Raw genomic sequence first — 24,696 nt, forward strand, 5'->3', positions numbered from 1 at the left:
AGGCTGCACGAGTTTGATATCAATTTTATAGGACTCCAGCTCATTACACCAATCACCATAGTGGCGAATTAAATAATATGTTAGATATGGTAGATGGATTAGATGCCGAGGTCCATGGAATCGGATCCCTTTGATTTTTTGGATGTGGAATGTGATCACATTAAAAATTTAATGTACAATGGAATATAGATAAATAATCGCAAATCACTGTTAATTAGGGTCGATGTAATTTTTAATGGTCTACAACCGAAACATTAGAAGAGCTATAACATTTAATATTAAGGACGATATTTTAAAATACTTTAGGTTAAACCCACATTGCGGACAAAATCCAATATCTAAAAAATCGTTAAAAATAGGTATAGGATAATACTTTTTACTCAGAATTGAATTTTAAATTTATTAATATAAAAAGCTACAAGGTGAAAAACAAAATATCATCAATCAGACTTGTCAGCAAGAAACCATTTATTCAGATTTAAGAAGTGCCTAGAACGGCTGTAGACAGCCCAGTGGTCTGATATTGACTAAATAGTGAGAAAATATCAAATATCTTCGAAACTGTTCGTTTTAGACAGAGAGAATTTTATTTCAATTTTTCCGTCGGGTTCCGTTTAAAATAAGAAAACTTATATTGACCACCGCTTCATGACACACGCTGTACGAGATACATTGGCTGACTAGCTACTCATATATTTATACCAAAATTTAGAATATTAAAATAGTCCTTGTCGACATACATCTAATAGGTCATCTACGTGAATCACTCTGTATAGTGTGTCCAATCCTACAAACGGCAAGGTCGGTTGGTAAAATTAGAGAAACGTCAGTCAAATATCCAGAAAATCACAAAATTTTGGAAAATTGATTCGTTTTCTTCCAGGCTATATTTGAGAATAATTTAATATTATATCTTCATTCTCACCTTACAAAGCACTTGAGTTGAGTTGCGTTCCTATTACATAATTATGGAGTGATGATTTGGGAGAAGTGTACTACAGACTTCATTTAAACCAGTACGAATCTAGCTCACCTTGATATAATACAAAACTAGATAGATACTTAGCATTAAGTATATTAAAAAACCTAGAATAGGCAGAAGAAGCTTCCAAAGATTATTTGCAAGATAGAGCTATGTACGTTGCTGTTAATAAAATAAAATAAGTGACCTTGGATTTGAATTCTGGGGTTCCGCAGAGTTCCCGCTTAGGTCCCTTGGTCGTTGCTTTATTTTCATATTATATATAATACATAAGTTTTTCTAAACTGAACCTCGGAAGAAATCTAATTATAAATTTAAAATTAAACAAACGTCTTAACGTGGTTAAACTATAAACTCTTGTTATTCTGAAAAACCACTGAGCGATTTACGAGAACCCAGCTTCTTTGATTACATTATTTTGCACCATGGGAAGAAGTGTTTTGGAGTATTCGGCAACAGTTTGGAGATTGATGTATCACAATTACGTGGATCGAGAGTGTCCAAATAAAATTAATTAATGCACTTTCGTTTCAATAGACAAAGGTGATCCCTCTTATAATGCGAATTTACACTCTCTTCGCTTATTTGTTTAAAAATAGTGAATAACTTTATCGATTTATAGTCTTCGAAACCTCAGTGTCTCGACTTTCGCAACTAATTATCTTTCTATCTTTACTCTTATACGATAGGTGAGATTATACAATAATATAGTCAAAGTTGATGGTGGTATATATTTAATTACCTTTTACGTGCCTTTAATTATATTTTAATTCAAGTAAGTCAGGTGATCTGAATTAGAAATGAACTCATTCACATTGACATTAGGGTTGACACTGATTAATCTAAATAATAGTATATTATTTAACGAGCGTATTATGAAGGCCATAATAAACGAGGATGATTTATAAAACGAGCCGCTTGCGGCGAGTGTTATAATCATCTGAGTTTATTATGGTCCATAATACTCGAGTCAAATACTATACTTTATCTACAACCATCCACTTATATAGGGTACCTCACCGGAATTGAAATGTGTCATTTTATTGTGAAAAAAAACTATACATGGGAGAAACCTGAAAATTCGGTAGGAAGCTAATGCTGATGGCAGAGCAATTCAGCTAGAATATTCTCAAGATGGTGGCACTTCCGGTTAGGCCGGAAGTGGATGTTAACTTGCTTTATATGAAATGGAACATAATATCATACATTTTTAGATTCTACCATTCACTCAATATCAACACTGGTTACTGTTTATGTATGCTGTTTATGTTATATGTTTATGTGTTATGAGTTGTGATGTAATAAGGAATAAATTCAATGAAAGTCCTGGATTGAACATTTAATAAGTTTAATAATATTTAATTAACATTTACACTTCAGCACACAATTATTTTTAAATTGACGCTTAATAGGATCATTATGTATTACTCTGTCTATTTCATAAAATTGATTGTTATATTAGGGCAGTTATTGAAATTCATCGTAGTTGGTGTAGTACCAATACTAATGTCCGTGGTGTCTTTACTAATCGAAAAAGTGTTATGAGAAGATTCGCTCGTAATAGTAGACATACCTGGATATTGTGAGGGGGTAGAAACAAAAGTACTGTTATTAATATTACAATTAGGGTTGATTTGACTTAATATTTTAGTAGCTGCATCGGTCTTGTTCTTCTGCGAGTCTGCAATATAGCCTTCAGCTACAGAAGCCGACTTCCAGCCTCCGTGGCGCTTCAGAGCTGTCATACTTGCCCCTGCGTCGACATACAATGTGGCTGAAGATCGTCGTAGACAGTGCCCGGTATATCTTTCTGGGTTTTTGATTTGTAAGAAACTTGCAATTTCTCTGCCCATTTTGGCAAACTTGTTAATGCCGATAACTTGTTTTGTGCATTTTCCATTTTGAAAATTCATAAAAAAAGAATCTGATGCATTTGGCAGTCTCAGATTTGCATATTTTTTAACAATATCATGGAACTTCTCAGTAATAGTAAAATTCCTAGGGATCTTGGTCTTCGTAACGGGAACTATTACTCTAGTGCAACCTTCATAAAATGTAACGTGTTGTATTTTCATTGCATGTAGTTCATTTGAGCGGCATGCACCCATCACTCCCATAATTAATGCAACCTAAAAAATTAACACCTCTTGGTAAATACCGTAGGTATGTAACGTCTTATCATTCCTTACCTTTGTAGCCAAATATTTTGTATCAGGAGCTTCATAAATAAATTTATTTATTTCCTGTCCGGTAAATGCCTTAGATTTTTTGGGTTGATAGCCTTCTGATTGTCTTTTTAATAAAGCATGTAGCTTCGCGTAGTGGTCGATCTTGACATTGTGTTTAATATAAAGTGTGCTTTTCAGCATGGAATAAAACGTCCACAAGGAGGACGACTTATACTTTTTAGCCAATTCTTTGAAATACACTAATAATGTATCTTCAGAGAAGGAGGTGGCCTTGTTTCTTGATCGCCAATCCATGAAATTGTTGTAGGCAATTTCATAATTGTTTCTTGATTTCTTGGGAAGTAAATCCAGAGACGCAGCTTCCGCTGCCGCTCGAATTTCCGGGGGTGTTAGTACTTCGTTTTCAGAATCCATTTTTATTAAATCTTATGTTTTAATTGCAAGGCGAAATTTTAAAGCTTCTCTATATGAATATTATTTACTTTACAATTATTATTTCATGAAAGAAAATGTTTGTATTCACGATGAGCGTCGCGTCGGGTAAGCTGTCGCTATGGATACCCGCTGCGCGCTGTCAGATTTAGCCTGCACGGCCTACTAATTCTTTTTAATTATTGTCATATTGGTTTGTATTTTTTGAACTGTTTTTGAATAATAGAATTGAATTGGTAACGTGTGTATGACTTTAATATGGGTAACTTTATAGTAAATTTTCATAAAAATAATAAATGAAATGTGTGAATTCTGCGCCGATTAATTGAAGCCCGGATTATTAAGAATTCCAGAATATTTTATTACACTTGTTGTTTTATGATATAATTACACTTGTTTTTTTATGATATAATTACACTTGTTGTATTATGCGTAGCATAATACTCTCACTGTCAGAAGTATTATGCGTCTATTATTAAATGGTTGTAGATAAAAGATATTTAACCATTATTTTAAAATGGAATAAAAAATTGCTTAGAGTTATCAAAATGGCAATGGCATAATTAATAATGAAAAATAATAAAAATATGCTTTAGCAAATTTTCGCTCATTGTTCCACACCATATTAGTATTATTTTAACAAAAACGGCATCAAACCTGCAGATATAAAAAAAACTGTCCTCAGTCAAATAGTAGCTTTTCCTTCTTAATTTCGATATGTTTCCAGTCAACATCGAATTTTCCGATACTTATTTTATATGACACGGCATAACGAGGTTTTACTGGGCCAAATAGTAGTTTTTCCTATCGGAGGAACCGAGGAAAGATTTATTTAGTTTTTTTTACACATCGGCCTTTAATTGCTTGTCTACGCTCCATATTTAGAAAAGTGTTCATGGTTCATGAAAATATTAAACCTAAACTGATCCTTTGTGTTTAAGATTAAACAAATTCTGATGGATAACATACTGTGGCAGAAATATAAATGTAACACTTATGTATGAATAAAAGTAAAAAAGCAATGTTACATAGGATCCAAATTTGTGATAACATTCACCGAGTCCGAAATTAGTTTACGTGGCTTAGTATTATTTTGCACACACTGTATATAAACAAAAAAAACTCCATTTTAAGCAGTTGTTAACCAAATGTAGTCCTGTGTCATATTACTTCGCATAAATATCACAGAAAGAAAATTTGGTGCTCGCAAAATGTTAAAAAGACAACATTACGCCGACGTCATAGAATTTTATAATTTTGAAGCTAAAATATTCCTTCCTTTTTACAAATGATGAAGCTGTAGATGTGATATATCGGTTGGTCGGTTGGTATGGAAAGGGTGAAATATCTCGAATGTTACAAAATTGGTTAAAAAACAAAGAAAAGGCTATTAAATATTGAATAAAAAAAACTGTTCATTTGTTATAATCACATCATATCATTGAAACCTGAAACTATTTTCCACGGTCTTCTTTTGACAACAATGTTTTTACTACAAGCTTTGGTAGTGAATGAGTGCCGAGATGTAATATTATGCACACATATTTGGTCACCCTGTATAATGTTTTGATAACAGCCATAGTTTACCATATCCTTAGTAAACGGTGTTCCGTACAATCAAAATATCGTGATGGAAGAGAACTTAGTTAACAAAACGACCACGTAACCTAGCCGGAAACGAGAGAAGCCTTGTCTTTTTAATCGGAAGAAATAGCAACAACCAACATCATAAATTAAATGTCCCGGAGCGACCGTGAATCGACAAATAGAATCAGTGGCGCGCGTCCCAATTTTTCTTAGTATTAGTCTTCAGGATTAGTCAAAAATACTGCGATTAGATATTTTGGGTCGAATTAATAAATTATGTGTTATATATTTTATAATGTTAGAAAGTCTCTCGGATATGTTTTTTATTTTTTAATATTTGTTTAGTTGTTATGTTTTATTATTCATTTAATTTTTGTTTATTTCTAAATGTTTGTGCTACAGGGTTTTACATTTATTTAAATTTATTAGTTCGCAAAATAATTCTTAAAGATACGTTTATACTGAAGAAGTGTTGGAACATAAAAATAACTTATCTCAGAACTTGTCAAAAATACAAAAAAAAATCTAAACTTAAAAAGTTCACTTATACCCTTAAACTATTATGTTGTTATGTACAGGGTGTCCCATTATAAATTACCAAATGTATAACTTTGTAGTGTAACGTAAAATCTAATTACCCAATTACACACACTTACAAAATTACGTCCATATGCATCGAGACATTTTTGGTAATTGGCAATTAAGACCCAACTTTCCGAAGTGTGATAAAATCTTTTGTGTACTCGTGAGGCATCACTGAACTGGAAATGTTACGCTCTTCCCAAAAATGGAAAAATTAAATGTGGCGACCATAAGAGATAACAAAAGACGATTAAGGCATGTCAGACACGCAATCTTACTTGTCTTAAAAAAAGTGTCTGAATAATGTCACATTTAATAGCTCTCAATTTGGATTTACTTTGTATCTCCAAAACCAATTGCCCGATGGTAAATCTGAACCAGCTTCTCACTAAGCACTAAGTTGTATCTAAAACTTTCCCCATTTAACCGTTGCTGAAGGTATAATAAGATCGGAGATCCCTGTATAGAGAAGACACATTGTATAAACATCACTATTGTGGAAATCAATTGTCATTTTTATCCCACCTAACCATCTAAAATTATGTACTGAGTACTTACCAAAGATTTTTTTGGGTAGAGTTGTAGAGGCGCTTAAATCGCTCAAAGAACTGTGAATGCTGCTCTCTCTGTTCCCAGTAGTCTTCTGAGGTGTTGTCCGCGTTCGAATACGGCGGCTAGAAGAAACAAACAAATTGGTCTTATTCATGAAATTTTACTGCTATTCACATCACTCAAAATGAAAAAGGGGACGGAAAAATTTACAATATACGGTTTACGAGAAGTTAATGACCCGATATTTTGATATTGAAGATCATTCTCCTTCATATATTAAAATTACTCGAGAAATGTAATAATGATAATATTAAAGGTCTTTATTGAATTAAGAAATTTTAAGAAAGAAGAAAAGTTATAAGACATTCAGACATACATGTTGACTATTTTTACACAAAAACCTAGTGTCCGCCATGAAGAAATATATAGAAAAGTAGATTTAACCTGTCATGTGACTATCTTAAATGTGCATTTTAAGGCATTCACAGAATTTGGTCACAAAAGAATAAAAAAAAAGCAAATCAACCACATTTGATGCAATAAGATGAGACTTGCTCGCATTCCACTCTGTATCTGCTTATATATTGTTTGAGGGGGGCGGAGCTAAAGAAGGAGCCTGAACGTTGTCTCGGATGAGTGATTCCTATATTGGTCAGTCGCGACTAAGATTGTTTGCTTGCTTATATATATTTCTATGGTTTCTCGGACCTTTCTTAGGTAGAAGAATTGATGGATGCAAGAATTTTAGTTTTATCAAGTAAGATTTGAGGTCATGACTGTGTTCAACAATTCTTGATGATTTTATTTGTCGTAGTCATTAGGCTCTTTCATGTTCTTTGAGCCTAGTTAATATTTTTCGTCTCCAATGTATTCTTTGCCGCATTTGCATAGAATGAGATATTGAGAGATTTTCGGAAAAGTAGTAAATGTGGTTTTGACGTTATATTTGTTAAGGACTTTTGACTCAGTTAATGATATTTGAATGTAAGGAAGAACAACATTGGCAAGTGCTTTCAGACTTTGTTGTGAAGTGTATTTTGTGTTGGAACGCTTAATATCTCTAATGTTATTACTTGTAAGTGGACATTCTTTCTTGACTTTAAAAAGTCTTATTACCCTATCAAATTTACCAAAAACTGTTGTCATATCATCGTCGTTTCATTGATTTGTGGCAAATTGAGAAAAGGATTTCACTTATCCGCACTACTGTTGAAAATAATACATCGTCCATCAGGAAGCATTTCATAATTTATGTTTAAATCAATTCCTTTTGTCTGATTTTTTTAAACGAGCTGAAACATTTTATATTTTAGTAATAAGAGAAATATAGTCACTATGATGCTAAAGAATAATAAACATTAATTAAATAATTTTTAACAAGTTTCTGGAAATAGTGTTATTTATAAATTTTCTGGATTCCTCCTGAGTCCGTTGTTGACAAAATAAAACTTGCTGTTGGATTCTTCAGAGTTTAACTGAAACAGTCTCTGTACTGGGCGGAACTAAAGCAAGGACATGATCCGTTTTTTGGATGACTGATCGTCATATTGGTGAAAGGTAAAGACCTGAGTCACGGTTAATATTGTTAGGTTGCTTATAGATTTCTGTGGATTCTTTGCCATATATGCATGGAATGCTGTAAACTGCTAGAATCTCAAGCAGAATTTTGCCTTTTACAGATCACAGATGTTGAGAGGCTTGATAACCGTTGACTTTTGTACCAAATGGTGATGTAATAATGCATTAAGGTATCGGTCTCTGTGCGTAGGTTTTCTGTAAACAGAATGACTCAATGTGAGATTTTTTATCGAAAAGAATATCTAAGAATGTGAGATTATTGTTAGTTTCTAATCAATCAACATGGGAATCAGTCATCCGAGACAATGTTCATCCCGGAGATTATTGTTAGCTTCTAATCAATCAACATGGGAATCAGTCAGCTGAGAGAATGTTCATCCGGGAGATTATTGTTAGTTTCTAAACAATCAACAAGAGAATCAGTCATCCGAGACAATGTTCATCCCCTCCTTCCTTTAGCTCCGCCCCCCTTAAACGAATGGGAGATTATTGTTAGTTAGTTGTTATTATTAGTTTCTAATCAATCAACATGGGAATCAGTCATCCGAGACAATGTTCATCCCCTCCTTCCTTTAGCTCCGCCCCCCTTACGATATAGAAGCACGTACAGAGAAGCGAGTCAGTTTCAGTTAAGCTCTAAAGACGTGAACAAATTTGATTTTTAAACAACATACATACATTGGGTGGTTGAGCATAAAAGGGAGTATCTATTAATGCCATAATATACAGGGTGCTCCATTAAAAAACATAAGTTTGTTTTTCCATATACTTATGAATAACCCTTTATATTTGAAAATAATTTTAAATTGTTTCTTAAAGCCAAAACCAATAATAAACGAGATATATTACTTTGACACACTGTAGACCGTAAATTTTGGTGTGATGTGGAGTACTTTAATATTTACGATATTTATAACGCTAATTAATGTTAGTAACAACTAGTAGAAAAATCGTCGATTTTCTGCCCGCACTAGTTGTTTGAGTACACATATCTGCAACGAATTTTAGTGTATCTTGGAAACAATAAAATACTATCCCATAACTAGTTCGATTTTCGAAGAATATAAGCAGTGACTTGATTCTTGGAAGGTATTATTAATTCCATAGAGCCTTGCGAGCAACCTGTTAGGGTCTTCTGTGACCTCAGCATGGCATTGGATTGTGTAGATCACATAATGTTATGGAAAATGTCTTGCAAGCGGTCCTACATTGAAATTTGCGGTGTCCTTTATATCTTATAGAAAGTAATATGTTAGCCTAATGTATAAAATAGATGGTGTATGAACTGAAATAAAGTCGAAATCATCCATGGTAACAATGGGCGTCCCTCAGGGCTCTGTATTAAGACCAGTACTCCTCCTCTTGTATATTGAGGGTTTACAGAGTTTGCGTTGTTCGGACGACTTCAAGAAAACAGCATTTAAAGAGTTTGCTGATGACTTTACGGTATGTATGACGAGTAGGTGTGATTCATGTCTGGAAGACAAATGTAGCGTGTGAAGATTTGCTATAAGTACATCATGTAAAGTTTCTTGGAATATTCATAGATAAGAACATGTATTTTAAAACTCATTGCTCTTGTCTGGGATCGGGATTGGGAGCCAACATCTATTTATTACATAACCTGAAGGATATTTGAACAGAATCACAAATATTAAGTGTTTATTACTCTCATGTTGAGAATAGAAGTAGGTATGGTATAATTTTGTGGGGATGATGGACTGGTTCGACTAATGTGTTCGTGATTTAGAAAATTCAGGCTATTTCTCATAGAACCTATTTTTTAAAAAATTTAAAATAATTTAAAATATTTACAATAAATCAGGTTTTGTGTTGAACAGTAATTTTTACTCACTGAAGATCTAAAGACGACTTTAGAGTTCCTAATGCAGCATATAAGTTCTTATATAATCCCAAGTGTAAAGAAATAAAAATGTGTGATAATTTATCTATAATAGTAAAAGAGTACTTTAGTTAGTCCTTTTCCTTCTTTGTCTATAGATTACTGTTTATAGTTTTGGATTATGCGTTATTTTATTTTATTTTATTTTTTTGATAATTTCCTATGCAAACATTGTATTTGTCGATTTCGAAAAACTTACCTTTTACTGTTTGGACTCCCGGACGGTCTGACGCCAGGTTTCCTGACCTCGTTACTTTTTTGGCCGGACGGCGTTCCCAAATTGATGTTGTTAAACACTTTCGATTTTACTTCTTTTAAATTCATTTTATTCTGTTCGTTTCCCGAAATCTTGTTCATGACCGCGTCCCATCTTCCCGCCGACTTCTTGATGGCCTTTTTTTCCGGGTTCTGAATCGCAGAACGCTGTTCCATCGCGACTTTGACTTTGGAGACCACGTCGCGTTTAGGAATTTTGTATTTCTTGGCGGAACCATCTACGTTGTTGACATGTCGGGGAGAGCTCATACTCGAAGGACTCGATACACCAGGACTGGGGGCGTTTCTTTTCTTGGGGTTGCTTTCCTTCGATGACGTATCCATTTTTTTCGTATCGCTACCAGATAGCTTGGGTAACGCCTGGACATTGTTCTGGCTGTTCTCGGATATAGATTTGGTGGAACTTTCTGTAGGCGACACGTCTGTATTGTCGCTTTTCCCGATGATCAAACCTGGAGCGTCTAGAAACAAGTACAAATCGTTCAGTGAAAGTTAGAGGTAGCAGATAGGAAACAAGAGAGATAGAGCATTTCAAAAATATAAAAAGAACAAAACTGTCGAAAACTGGAATAGATACAAAAGTCTACGTAACTATGCTTTGTCATCCCTCAGACGTGAAAAATTTGTTATCTCTGAAGATGTTGCTACCATCCCAGCATTATCACCAAATTTGCAAGATCCAGAAATTATCAGCAAATATTTGTTTTCTACTTTTTCCAATACCAACGCGAATACTTGGTTGATTAATTTTCTGAATCCAGTAGTACTTTGTACTACCTTCTCAAGAAGACATTAGCAGAATCATAAAGCAGATTAAATCAAATGCTGCAGCATGTAACAATATTCTTTTACTTATGGTCAGACTGTGTCCTCCGATCATACTTTTTTGAAATGAAACATTTTGGAAAATTTTTGTTGTTCAATGTTTGTTCGCGACAAAAGTTGTATACTATTAAACATTTTACAAATGTCAAAAAAATACAAATTTTATAGTTTATAAATATACAGGATGTTCCATTTAAAAAAAAAAAGAACGTCCGATAACTTTTTGACCTAGAACTAATTCCATTCTTTAAAAAAAAGTTTTAAAGAATATTATGTCAAATGATAATGCGCAAAATTCAAGAGTTAAATTAAAAGCTCGAAATTTATACAAAAAAATAAAGTTCAGCAGAGGTGGCCTTAGAGTATTTCTGGAATGATATTCTGTTTTTATTTCATAAAAGTGACCAAATAATTCAAAAGGTTATCATCAATTAGTAATACCATATAAGTGTATAATTGATCATAACCCAGTTAAGAGATCAATTTCATGATTATTATGATGAAAAAAGTAATAATGCGTAAGAATTTAGTAAATTTCAACAATATCTAAAAAGATCTAAAATTTAAAAATTCGAATAATGATGATATTTCTGACACAAAATATAATGGGTTAAGTAATTTGAAAGAAAAAACCTATTTTGGTGATTTATTTAACTTCACTTATTTCAATGATTTAATAATAGCGTCTCCTGTCAGTAACGCGCCAGGAGCCAAAGCATACCTGAGAAATTATTTGGCTATCAATACATTTATTCCATTGAAAGAGATTGATTGGGAAAAAAAATACAGAGTCTATTAATGACGCGGTATAAAATATAATTATTTGTGTAAATTTTTTTATTGACTATTAATATATTTTGATATTGAATAAAACATTAAGATACCTACTTTTCAATTCAATTTATTATACTTTTTTAAAATAAAATATCCTGTATTATGACATTTAATTATGACTATTTAAATTATGAAATATCTGAGTTGCCTGTAATTTTAAAGAAAACATCCTAAGGGTGCCTTTTTTGCTGATACAAGTTGGCCATGAGATATAAATAAACAATCACTGAGAATTGTTTTTTGATACTACGTTGCATTGTTTGTAAAGTGTATTTCTCTTTTCTAATTGCTAAATTCTAAATTTCAACTTTGCGACCTTTTTTTTATATAAATATTTTTTTTGCTAATATTGCTCTCCTGCAGCAATCAGGCAATACACTCACCGCAGTGCTATTTCTGGATACCTCTTACGTTTTACCACTTAACTTGTTTTGCCTGAACATTTTACGAGATCTCGATATATAGATTATAGATATAACATTCTCAAAATTTTTTCATAGTTGCCTCATAATTTTCTGTATTATCGGCATAGGGCGGGGCCCTATATCTCTAATAGTATATGATCGCTCTATTGCCTTATCATCAATTACGAATTTGGGTGCCAAGAAATGCCAGGCGCCGTAAAAAATACCTTTTGGGGACCATGTTAATAATTGTTAGTGATTCTGACAATTCTGATAAATAACTGTGCAACAGAACACAATCTAGTTAGGTCACATAATTGTTGCTTAATTGCAGCTAGTTTAAGAAAAAAACTAATACCGCTTGAATATACCACTTTATATTTTGAGCAATTTTATCAGGATATCGTATCATATTTTGACAAGTTTAACGTCCAATAAATAATGTAAATGCAGGTTTATACAAACATTTTGAGTAATAAAAATTAACTTTTATTTATTTTAAAGGTTAAAGGATAATTTTTTACTTTGAAATAAACAACGTAGAAATAGTTTGGTTAAGGTAATTGCAACAATTGCAACAAATTCAGAAGATACAGGAAGATGAGAGGACAAGAAGAAACACTTTTTAATTTAATAATTGTGCAATCTCCATCCGTTATGAAGTTTTCTTCAAGCGACAATTCTTCCCGTACTTCCTGAATACCTTGCCATAGCTGTTTTAAGGCATAAAATTTCTTCAATACAGCTGTTTCACCATTATCCCCTATCTGTTTTCGGTTGGGTCAATTTCAGTTCTATTCCTTGGTCATGTTACTGTCATTTGCATGATGTTTGCAGTATGGATAGGACAGTTTTGTCTTGTTGGAAACTTTAAATATTTTTCGGATACAGCTGTTCCACGCTGGGCATCATAACGTTGTGTAATGTTTCGGCATAAGTTTGATCAACAAATCTCATCCCATTCCTCAGAATGAAATCCACCCCTTTTACACTGAAATGACCTACAACTGTGTACCTGTCGACAAATCCAGGGTTGTCTGGTTTGTTGACTTTGATTTTGCAGTTTTTGGAAGATTAGAAGATCGTTTCTTCTAAAAACATGACCTTTTATGAACAGAGAAAACGGTTATTCTGCTTACATTAAAACGTTTAGCTGCCGCTGATAAGGACCAACCATCTTCTAACTTGGTCACAATTCTTGGAATATCTAATAATAATAGATACTAAATATTTATTGACATTCAGGTAACACTAGAAATACAACTTATAAAAATAATTTACATATCGAAAGCTATTTTTTGTATAATATTTAATAAAAAATAAGCGTACCTAATGTTGTGTACACAGTGTGTCGAATGTAAAGAGGGGATGCATGGAAACATCGGAAACCAAACTAGATACAGGTACAATTAAATTAGAAAATATTTGAAGAACTTTATGAGAAACTTATATATTGCCGCAAAATGATTCTCGCGTGATTTTTTTCTTAGAAATTCGAGAAAATATAAAAAGTTAGATTTGTCTGATGTTATGATCTTGGAATTAGTACATCATTAGAACACGACGACAGCGACGACATAAAGTACAACGGAATTTTTTCATTTGTTTTAGAGATACACAATAGATAGAGCATAGAAAATGCTCTTAGATTATGTGTCAGACAATGCACGCAGGCAAAACTTGATTTTTTTATCGCTCTCAACATACATTTGGAAAAAAAGTTTTTACAGTACTGACTGAACTTAACATTAGAACGGAAATTTCAATGATTAATACATATTGTTGATTAATTAGTATTGTGGATAGTCTCGATTACAAAAGATGTTCAAACAAACGACCATTACGGAGTATCGTATGATTGTGGAATTCAACACATTATTAAGTACAGGGTGGTTGTAATTGCAGTGTTTTAACAGGAAAAATCCTATTTCTAAATTAGTAAAATTGACTTACATGTCAAGGGCTCGATTTTTGAGAAACTGTCTCTTTTCGTCTCATTAGTTTTCATTATGTTTTATGATTAAAACCTTATTTCCTGGTTTTTAAAAGTCTAGTTCTACATACATTTCAAACTATTACACCAGATGTACAGGGTGGTCGTGATTGGAGTGTTTTCACAAGAAAAACCTACTTCTGAACTAGACAGCAAACTCGACTTAATTTTGAGAAGCATTTAATGGTTAAAATCGCATAGCGATATTTTCACTACCAAGCGACAAATAGGGCGTTTTTCAATTTCGGACCATTTGAAAATTGACCATAACTTTTGAATTTATGAAAATTTTGATATTCGAATAAAACCATTTCTTATAGCAAATTCAGTGGCGTATTCAGATTTTTTATACAGTTCAGCTATATAGATATGTTGGTAGGTATGTGTGATGAATGAAGACGGAAATATATTTTTTCTTGCGACGCTGTCTCCTTACGAAGGTTGGCAATCCAAATGGCTATTGTCGCACTAGAAGCCGCAGGTGTTTGGTGTTTTTCACATAAGTTATTTTAAATGGGCCCGGCCTTATCTATTTTAAAGTTTCAGTGTTTATTAAATTGTTTTAAAGGTTTCTATGTCACGCCCGTTTGAACATATTATACAATGCCTACTAATACGAAGGTGGGGTGAAAAGTTTCCGGCCTGACCAAGACGTGGCGCCACTAGGTCTACTTTTGGAGCGACATCCTACGGTGCCATTCTTACCGTGTTTGTATGTACAGTTTCAATCTAATCGTTATGTTATTTTGTGTTTGAGACTACATTGCGCAAGACGCTTCCGTTGTTTTCGTGAAAATTGAAAAATTGGAAAAACGTGTCGTGATCAAATACTTCTATTTGAAAGGTTTCACATAACAACAAATTAAAGAAGAGATAGATTCAATACTAGGAGACTCCTCCCCATATTCAACTATTAAGCAGTAGGTTTCTGAACTTAAAACTTCAAAAATGATTGAGAAAATTCATCAAAACCGCAGGTTGAAAGTGCATGAGATAGCTGAGACCTGTAAGATTTCAGCTGAACGTGTGCGAAATATTTTGCATATTTGCATACTTCATAAGACTTGGGTCCATCACTACACTCATGAAAATAAATAACAGTCGAAACAATGGGTTACAAAATGGTAATCAATTTCAAAGAAGGCTAAAACAATTCTATAGGCAAACAAGTTTATGGTTACGGTTTTTTGAGATTCGAGAGGAATCATATAAATAAATTAAATAAAATTAAGTAAATAAATGTTAATACGACGCAGAGTTATTGTAACGTTTGAAACACGAGGGGGGGGGGGGCAAACTAAACGACCTCATTTGGAAAACAAAAAAAACATTTGTTTCATGACTATAACACACACTCGTCGATTGTTGCCATGTCCAAAATCCACGAATTGAATTGATGCCGCAACCTACTCTGCAGACTTAGCCTCCAGCGACCATGACCTGTTTCCTAACCTCAAAATATGGCTTGACGGTAAAAAAGATTTATGAGCAACGGAGAAATTATCGAAGCTGTAAATCAGTATTTTGAGGAGCTTGACGAATCAACTTATAAAATTGGTATAAGCAAATGAGAAATGTATCAGTGCTGACTGAAAAAGTTGTACTGCTTTATGAAAAAACGGAGAAGTGTAGAACAAATCTGTGTACGCAACTGCAAAAAAATGTTGGTAGTAAAAACAGCGCCATGCGGTTTTAACCATTAAATGTTTCTTGAAAATCGAGACCTGGACACGCAAGTCGATTTTGCTCTAATTCAGATATTGGTTTTTCTTGTTAAACACTCCAATTACGACCACCCTGTGCATCTGGTGTGATGGTTGAAGATGATGTACAGAAAGTTTGGTAATGATTTTGACACTCTTTAAAATATCTGCAAGCAAAAACTTCGAATTTAGAATACCTACCATCCAAATCGTCCTCATTCTTGTTGCCCGATTCTATGTCGGTAAATATCCCACTGGAATCCATGTTCTCCCGGTTGTTGACGTAGATATCGGCCGCGGCTTGAGGATCGACTCCATACAAGGTCCCGTCGATCACTTGAGCTTTTCTGCTGTCACCTTTGTGCTGATTCTCTTCGTGATTGTCGGCGTCGCTTTCCGTGTAAAAATCGGAATCGGTCATCGGCTCAACTCTCCGAGGCTGAGGCCGCGGCAACGGCCTCTTGGTCAAAGGTGAATTGTCCGCCCCTCTGCTCGCAGGACGAGACATTTCGCCATCTCCCTGATAACCGATATCCAGGCTGGTGATACTGGTTGTGATACTAGTGATATAACTTGACGTTTTCGACTTGGTCGGTTCCGTTTTCGGTTCTGATTCGACTATTGGTGTCGTATCTAACGGTAATTCTTCGGGGGAGGGAGTTTGCTCGCAACGGGCCGCCGCTAATTCCTTCATGGAAATGTCGACGGAATCCAGAGGCAATTCCAGATTCATCGTGGTGTCGGTCTGAAGTGCGGTGAACGTGGACAGCATGTTCAAATCGATGATGCCTAGGCTGAAGTCGGTGATGCTGGCCTGATTGGGACTCTGGACCTCTTCCTTACAGTCGTTGAGTTTGGCAAAGTCTACCCGTAAAGGCTCCTTAGGGCTGGCCAACATTAATTTAATCAGTTCACCTTCGCCTAAAAAACAATTTCCGATAGAGATGTTTTTTATCGGGGCGATCACATTTTACGATTAACTATTTAAAAAAAAAAAGTCTAACAGGCATGAAACCCAACTAACGGTTAGGTTGCAGTGCAGATTAGCGTCATAGTTACAGAGAAGCATTGGATTGACTGACTAAACTTAAAACGTATTAAATCCACAATATGTTGTTTTGAATAAAACTTAAAAAATTAGCAAGGTTAGAAGGAAATAGGATTAAAAAAGAATATTTCCAGGTTTAATATAAATTTTCGATTTTCACGACAATAAATATATTTTTTTGTTTACTTCTTACTTAAATTTCTTACATTTCCGTTAGAGTAATTTAGTTTACATTATTTTATAAGGCCAATAAAATTTATAACTTTAGTGAAATACTTATTTCATTAACACAAATATCAAAAACTACAGTTAAATCTGAAAACCAACATCCTTTTCTAGGCAGCCGCAGGAATTTTCAGCTTTGTCTTTTTGTTCTTCCTCTATTTCAACTTCGGAAGTTTCTAAAACAGTTTTGTACCATGCATTCCTTTTCTTGCTTGCATTCTTCTCCAAACTCTGGGATCAATAAATGCTTTAAGGATTTTTGTTTTTCTTCCTGTACCAAGTTCCAGCAATTTCCATTTTTAACCGGTATTCCTTCTTTCCTTTTATAGGAAGGGATTTTGGAGTCTCAGCTTGACTTTCAGACCTGAAGTTTTCGAAGAATGTTATGCTAATTGGTGCATCTTCATTTTTTTAAGAAGGTTCATAAGTGTTTGACCAGTCAGTTTTCCCCAAGACACTTTACTTCTCCAAATTCGCTGTATATGTTATAGTTTTCTCAGGTAAGCTCACAGGCGATTGTTTTTTTAAGAAGTAATACTGTAATTAAGACCCCTACCAGCCGTGTTTTCAGTCCATGTATAAAAATTAGATTTTTTTAGCTTGCACATCAACCCAACAAAGTACATAATAACTAAGCAGCTGGACATAAAAGGCATCGCTTATTGATGTCCGTGGAAGTCTGGAGGAGATTCTCTAGATAACTCATCAAAATATTAGGTAATTTCCCCATTTTAATTTGGTATTTCAAATGATAACATAAACCACATATGTCTGAAAAAAATGTAATATTGTACTACATTTTGTGTAATCGCGCAATATTTAGATTAGCAGGCCAATATATTCTTTTTGATTTTGACCTAGAGTAATGACTCACACTCGTGTTTTAACTCTTCGCTCTGTAATTCCTAGAACTTTTACTAAAAACTTTAGACAGACGTTTGTAGGCCATATAGCCCTCCTGGGAGTTAAATGGTAAAGAGTATTGACAGAACGTTTTTGACGATTTAGGTTGGAAATCCTGGTTTGCTTTAATTCCAGTTGCATAAAAAATGTTTCTTCATAGCAAAATGTCAGGCAATTTTATATTATTACATGAAAGTTTTACATGAATGCTTGCAGTGCCTTAATTTTTTTTTATTATTTTATTATTTTTATATTCATATCTACAACAAACGAAAAAAAGTATTACAAACAGAGCTATAAGAATAAATTTAAAATTTTATGATATTACAACTTTTGCATTTTCCATCAGTTCTTTCAGAAACTCTACGGATTTTCTTTCGACGTTCCACACTGCCATCTTTTAGAAAAATGTTACTTGTCGTTAAATCTATTTGAATGAGAGCCGCCAATCAAATGTATTTAACGGGCTTTGACCGAAATGAGTTGTTCTGACAATAGATTCAATAAAACTGAATTCACCTTACAATATAAAAAAAAAATGAATTTAATGTGTTTTGCTCAGTTGCTCCTGATAGTAATATTCCAAACAAACAATTAAGTTTTCAATTCCTACTTTGCAACGATCGGCGCTGTATCGTGGTATATATTGACCGAATAAATAGCATGCAAGGGAATGGCATATCCTACTAGTGGAGTAAAAAAGCGTGTAGAAGTCGCTTATTTCTTAAAAATAAAACATTTACTTAGAACCAGATCAAACCTGACTGAAATCATTAGTTAGCTTATTCAACGTACAAAATAGGTAATTGCGACTTTTTTAGTGGTACCGAGTTTTGTACAATCTAAAAAATTTATCAAAAAAAACTTTTTATCATTCACCCTCCAATAACTCCGAGACTATTCAACATATCCGAATGATATTTTATTTGACTTGAAAACCACACATAAACGATGACAAAAATTTATTTTCCATTTTTTTTTCAAGACCTCAAATATGAAAATTGGAATTTTTGTATTGAAATTGTCAGAAAGCGAGAAACTTTTTTAGTTCAAAAATTTTCACAGTATATGCTGCGAATAAAATGGAGTAGAATACATGTATAATATCAGAAACATAAACCAAAAAATGTTCATTATATTTTTAAAATTAAATTCACACAATTATTTATAAAAAAATCCATTTATCATCATTTTATTGTAATTTTGGCTGATTGATATCTTTATGCATTAAATTTTGACTACAAGTGTTTCTAAATACAATGTTTACTACTATTCAAATGAAAGGCCAATGAAAAGCAAATATAAAAAAAAATCTAGCATAAAATGTTGACTTTAGTAAATATTTTTGTTATATGATTGCCTAATACTAATTAATAAGTCGTCTTTTTTATCAGAAATATAATAATAAAATGAACAAATTAGGTAAAAACATATCAACATCTAAGTTTTTGTATTTACAAATTTGATATTAGACCGGATTCGCTTTACCAATAATCTCAATTGCTGGAGTATTCTGGAGGGAGTATTACGATCACGAAAATATAACATATATCTGCTACGCTCTGCCACCAAGATAACAACGGCAATTTTTATTTAGAAAACTGGATCCAATATGAAGTTGATTATAACAAATCGGGACTTATTTCTGATAATAAAGGATGCCCATATAGGAACCAAAAATGGCACAAGAGATAGAAAAGATCAAAATTTTTTGCGCAAAACAATATTGGAAGTGGACCAAATCCTGTAAAGTCGAGTCACGACTTGTGGAGGAAAGTAAGGAATGGTTAGACCACCCCTTTGAGTTTTAATTTTTAATTTAATTTTTGTGCTATATGGAAGAACAACTCTTTTTAAAATGTTTTTGCAACTTTTTTCCATTTTCAACTAGGTATATATATTTTTTTCAACTTCAATGCAATTGTTTTTAGTTGTTAGACACAGTTGCGATATGGTGCAAACTTTAACTTATTATATAGGATGTCCCAATTGGCATGCCATGGCCCACTATTGCTATCTCGGTAACTATAAGAACTACAAGATTGGTTAAATGAGACATAATGTACACTGTTTGGGGTATACTAAAAATCTGGTTTCACATAAAAAAAAATATTTTGTACCGAGCTACGGGGGTTTGTCGCAATCTTAAAAAATATAATTTTTACCAAAAAATTCGTAAACAACATTTTTTTTTGTATTTCTGACGTTCTTCAATTTGGTATTTTTTAATTTAACCAACTTTATAGTTCTTATAGTTACCAAGATAGTGGCCCATCGCAATTGGGACACCCTATATAATTAGGCTCCACTTTCGTTTAGCTAAGATCAGTTATGGAAAAAATATTATAATCTAGTATTCTTATTTTAGAGTAGTAGATATTTACTATTATAGTAGTATTTTGAAGCCTTAATAAACAGAAAACAATGAAGTTTTTCTGTGGAAATGCTTGGGTTGGATGTCTTTTCGCAATTTTATTTTTTATACGGGATATTTAGAACGTAAAATTCATAAAACATTATATGTAACTGAAATTATTTTGAAATAAAAATGTAGTGCATTTTCACAAAAAAAATCGTTTTTATCTTGGAAAATGTAATTGATTTCAGCAAAAAAAAAATTGCTACAATCCTAAATAAAAGATATATTATTAGGTGATGATTCTCTTACTCCAAGAAAAAAAATTTCTAAGTGAGCGTCAAAAATCGAGAAATACGAAATAAGTCCGAAATTTTCCAGAAGAACACTTACATTTTGTTGCAGGAAAATTTTAATCTTATTCGTAATTAAACTGCAGAAATTGGCCGTAAATGCTTCCTTGCTAATAGCAAAATTTGGCAGCCATCTTAATTGTTAGTTTAGTCTGTCTGTCTAGTTTTTTACTGTTTTATAAAAAAATAGGTTTTTATAATAAAATTGAAAGCTCCTTCTTTACAAAAAATTCAAGACCAAAAATTTAGATGACATTTAAGCAAAGTTGCATATAAAAAATAGGGTTTTGTAAAACGCGCTTTATTTTTGTGTTTCCCTGTATATAGTTTAAATCCTGTAAAGTAACTAGTTTTATAAAATTTAAGACAATGCTCTTTATACAATATAACTGTGTACAAAACTTATTTCTGGCTTTTCCTGATTAAAAGTTTCATGCCCCTTTGTTCCCATAAGTATAGACGTAATTTTAATGAACCAACGAACATTTTATTCCCGAATTTTTGAATAAGCATAAAATGTATTGTTTTCAAAATGATTTTGAACTCTTTATCCAAAGATTCCGCTGTGCCTATTATATCTTTGTTGCTACAGTATTTGCAATTATATTCTTCATAGCACTTTAAGCCTTACGCCAACCATTTACATTTATTGCTGCCCAGGTTACGCCAACTATTTACATTTATTGCTGCAGAGGATCTTGTGTTGAAAATATTGGTGTCCAGATATTGTTTCTTATTTGTCCATCCATATTTATTTGGTTTATCAAAATCTATATAGGGTACATGACTAGAATACCAGATGTTCAGTTGATATATGCACCTAAAATAATAAAAAAAAAACATTATAATATTGAAGTAACATATCATCGTTTCATAATATGTTGTATACCTTTTTAAATGTTCTTCAAATGCATTATAAGTTGGAGGCAGTTCCATCTCATGGCTATTTGAATTTGTTGTTAACTGCATCCGCAGACCATATAAGGATGAAATATCGTTTTTCTTGCTCGGGTCCACTGCTTCATTGTCAAGTAAAAACGGCAAATTATACAGTTCTCTTAAAATCTCGATATTCTTGACTAGTACACCGAAGGCTATCTTCTGATCAATTTTGACAATGTATAGCCAAAATATTTTTTGAAACTGTTTCTCGCAAACTTTCAACTATGTTCTGAATTGACAATGCCTCAATTCCATAGAATCTGGAATCCCTGTGTTTGCTCCATAACGAAGTAAAATAAAAACATCGGTATCCACAGACCTAATTAGAATGGTGTTACTATGCTCTCTCTCTGCCAGGACATGGAGAATGATCCGCGTATGGCTACTTTTAAATTTCTGCCAAAGTTTTTCAGATCCTCCTATTATCAATTATTTGTCTTTATCTAACAAATCCGTGATTAAAATAAATAAGGATTTCTTATTGGTGGATGATTTGGGTAACTCTTAAAAAACTGGAACCGTTCGAGATTCACTACGTCTTAGTCTCTCGACAGATTTCAATGACTGGGAGATGTAATTATCAAAAATAACTGCTAATCTTCTAGCATTGTGTTTGCCACCGCTTAATATTCTTTTCAAAAATATTTGATTTAGGTCGTTGAATCTCATAGAAGAGGGAGGTTTCACTTCCTGAATGAGTACCATACCATCAATAATATAAGTATGTTGTTCCAATCTATGACACAATTCAGCATTTGTAGATTTTTGAATCGAACTATCTTCACGAAACAGTGCTGAAGGAACCAAAATTAGCTCATACGTCATTTAAATTTAAATCAATTTATTGGAATCTTGCTGCACAGATAATTCTACCAAATATAAATTCCGACCCTACAACCGTTTTTTAGAAAAACTTATTAGTTCCGTCTTTAAAAGTCATTATTTTGTCCCTTTTCGTGGGCCTCCAAAATCTTTGTTTGGGAAGATTATCCAAATCGAATGGATTGCACCAATTAGCTTCAACTGCATTCAACATTTCAATTACATCTTCTTCATTTCTACAACCTGATTATTCCTTGAGGGATTTTTATTAAATATCGCATTTGTGATTAGTACAAAATTATTTATAAATTCTATAATCAATTTTCAACTCACCTAGAAAATATGCTAAGTATTTGAGGTCGTGAACAAAAAGGAAAATAAAAAATCTGAAAAGAACCATCATCAAACAAAAAATCATTCGGATATGTTGAATAATTTCGGAGGTATTTTAGTGTGAATGACAAAAAGTAGTTTTCTTGAATTTCAGTATCTTTGCGCATTCCGGAGGTACAATAACCTAACTAATTATTTGGGCAAGGTTTTATTTGGTTCTAAGCCGAAAAAAGCTGAACATTTTTACGGTTTTTTTATTCCACTATACCATCATGCAGAGCTTCTCTTCAAAACGAAGAAAATTGTGCAGAATCCAATAAGAGCACCCAAGCCAAGTTAGGAAGTTAATGACGACTTATAAAATTTATTTATAAATAAGGAAAATAACAACAGTGCTGTAAACCATGCGAGGTTGTGCCTTAAAAATATTATCAGCCAGACGGCTTTTTCTTTAATTTTTTTTGCTCTTCCTAATTCATTAATTGTAAGGAGGACCATCCTAAATTAGTTTCGCGCTAAATTCTTTGGTCACTTTTAGATTTTAGTTTATTCTCGGATTTTTCTTTGGTAGAAAGAAGAAAAAATTTTAGTTTTATAATAATAAGATTTGATGTCCGGTTTCATGATTTTGTTCGGCAACCGCTAATGAGTATACTTAAGGCTCTTTTATGTTTTTTGGGCCTAGTTGGTATTTTTCGTCCTATATCTCCAATATGTTCTTTGCTGCAAAATTTGAGATACAAGAACTTCACGGCATGTCAACTAGGCTCAAAGAACATGAAAGAGCCTTAAGACTACGACAAATAAAAAAATCAGCAGTTGCCGAACACAATCATGGAAGAAAAATCTCAGAAACCAAATAATATTAACCGGCCTACACAGCAGATCGTAACAACTACAACGTGGTACGAATTGAATTAAAACCAACTTATATAAAGTAGGGAAAAAATAAGGAAAATATATAACCGCTAAAGAGACTGATATTTTGCCTAAAACATCAAGCATAATTAACACGCCTAAACTAATAATTAAACTAAAAGGAAACCAAACTGTAGAGGAGGTAAAATAGTACATTATAAATAAATAAGTAATGGTACCGATAAAATTAGAACAACTACAACCCGAAATGTATCGAAAAGACGTAGATCAAATGAAGACGCGGAAAAGCTGAAGAAAAGTGCCCAGAATAAACTTCAGAACTACGAATCAGAAAAAGTTAAGCTAACCTAAATATAGATCAGATTGAACATTCTATAAAAAAACAGAAGAAGTTTATAGACTAATACGATGATAATCTGGAAGTGAACCGCATAAATAGGACAGGACGTTTTTGTTCATTGATGACAGCGCCATCTCTTCAATATTAAGATAAGTGTTAGTGCAGCGCACAACCATAAGTTAGTTATTGTCAGGTTCAATAAAACAAAACTAATTTAAGAAAGAGCGAAAACAGTTGTTCACATGTATACAGGGTGTCCCATAACTAATGGTACATTGCTTCCAAAGGCTACTGTAATGCTATTTACACAAATCTTCTGGATTCCTCCTACGTCGGTTGTTGTTGAGTCCTATGTCGGTTGTTGTTGAGTCGAACTTGCTAACGTTTCGCCAATCATTATGTTGGCTTATTCAGAGCTTAACTGAAACTGGCTTACATTTTAGTCTGTACCTGCTTATATTTTGTTTATGGTGACAGGTAAAGACCTGAGTGGCGGTTAAGATTATTAGGTTGCTTATCCCAAAAGAGGAAATCATTTCAATTATCGAGCCTATCCTAAACAAACTGCCATCTTAAACAGCTAATGAAATTCGATTTGAAACCACAAAACTACTTAAAAAATCGAAACGTCCTAAATCTGATATTTTAAAGTATG

General features: G+C 33.1%; 2 protein-coding genes across 3 annotated transcripts in view; both read right to left on the reverse strand.

Annotated features, from left to right (window-relative positions):
• LOC132702794 (uncharacterized) overlaps window positions 1–24,696 on the reverse strand; it is a 308,632-nt gene that overhangs the window by 214,611 nt on the left and 69,325 nt on the right. For both annotated transcript variants that reach the window (XM_060671578.1, XM_060671577.1), the window contains 3 exons: window positions 16,042–16,761; window positions 10,005–10,542; window positions 6,331–6,446 (listed from right to left, as the gene is read on the reverse strand). In XM_060671578.1, the coding sequence (XP_060527561.1) occupies window positions 6,331–6,446; window positions 10,005–10,542; window positions 16,042–16,761 (1,374 nt within the window). The remainder of the gene's footprint in view (window positions 1–6,330; window positions 6,447–10,004; window positions 10,543–16,041; window positions 16,762–24,696) is intronic.
• LOC132703235 (uncharacterized) lies at window positions 2,416–3,585 on the reverse strand. Its single transcript, XM_060672367.1, has 2 exons — window positions 3,172–3,585; window positions 2,416–3,111 (listed from the first exon to the last, which is right to left on the reverse strand). Exons 1-2 carry the CDS (start codon window positions 3,583–3,585, stop codon window positions 2,416–2,418), a joined length of 1,110 nt encoding a protein of 369 aa, XP_060528350.1.

Source organism: Cylas formicarius, unplaced genomic scaffold (assembly GCF_029955315.1).
Source record: "Cylas formicarius isolate icCylForm1 unplaced genomic scaffold, icCylForm1.1 PGA_scaffold_6__28_contigs__length_40554024, whole genome shotgun sequence".
In the NCBI taxonomy this organism is placed as follows: Eukaryota; Metazoa; Arthropoda; class Insecta; order Coleoptera; family Brentidae; genus Cylas; species Cylas formicarius.

What these genes read in the sequence shown, in the direction of transcription:
- LOC132703235 (XM_060672367.1), bottom strand. Translation starts at nt 3,585, where the DNA reads ATGGATTCTGAAAACGAAGTACTAACACCCCCGGAAATTCGAGCGGCA. An exon ending in CAAAATATTTGGCTACAAAG is followed by an intron (nt 3,112 to 3,171) that starts GTAAGGAATGAT and finishes TTAATTTTTTAG; the next exon opens with GTTGCATTAATTATGGGAGT.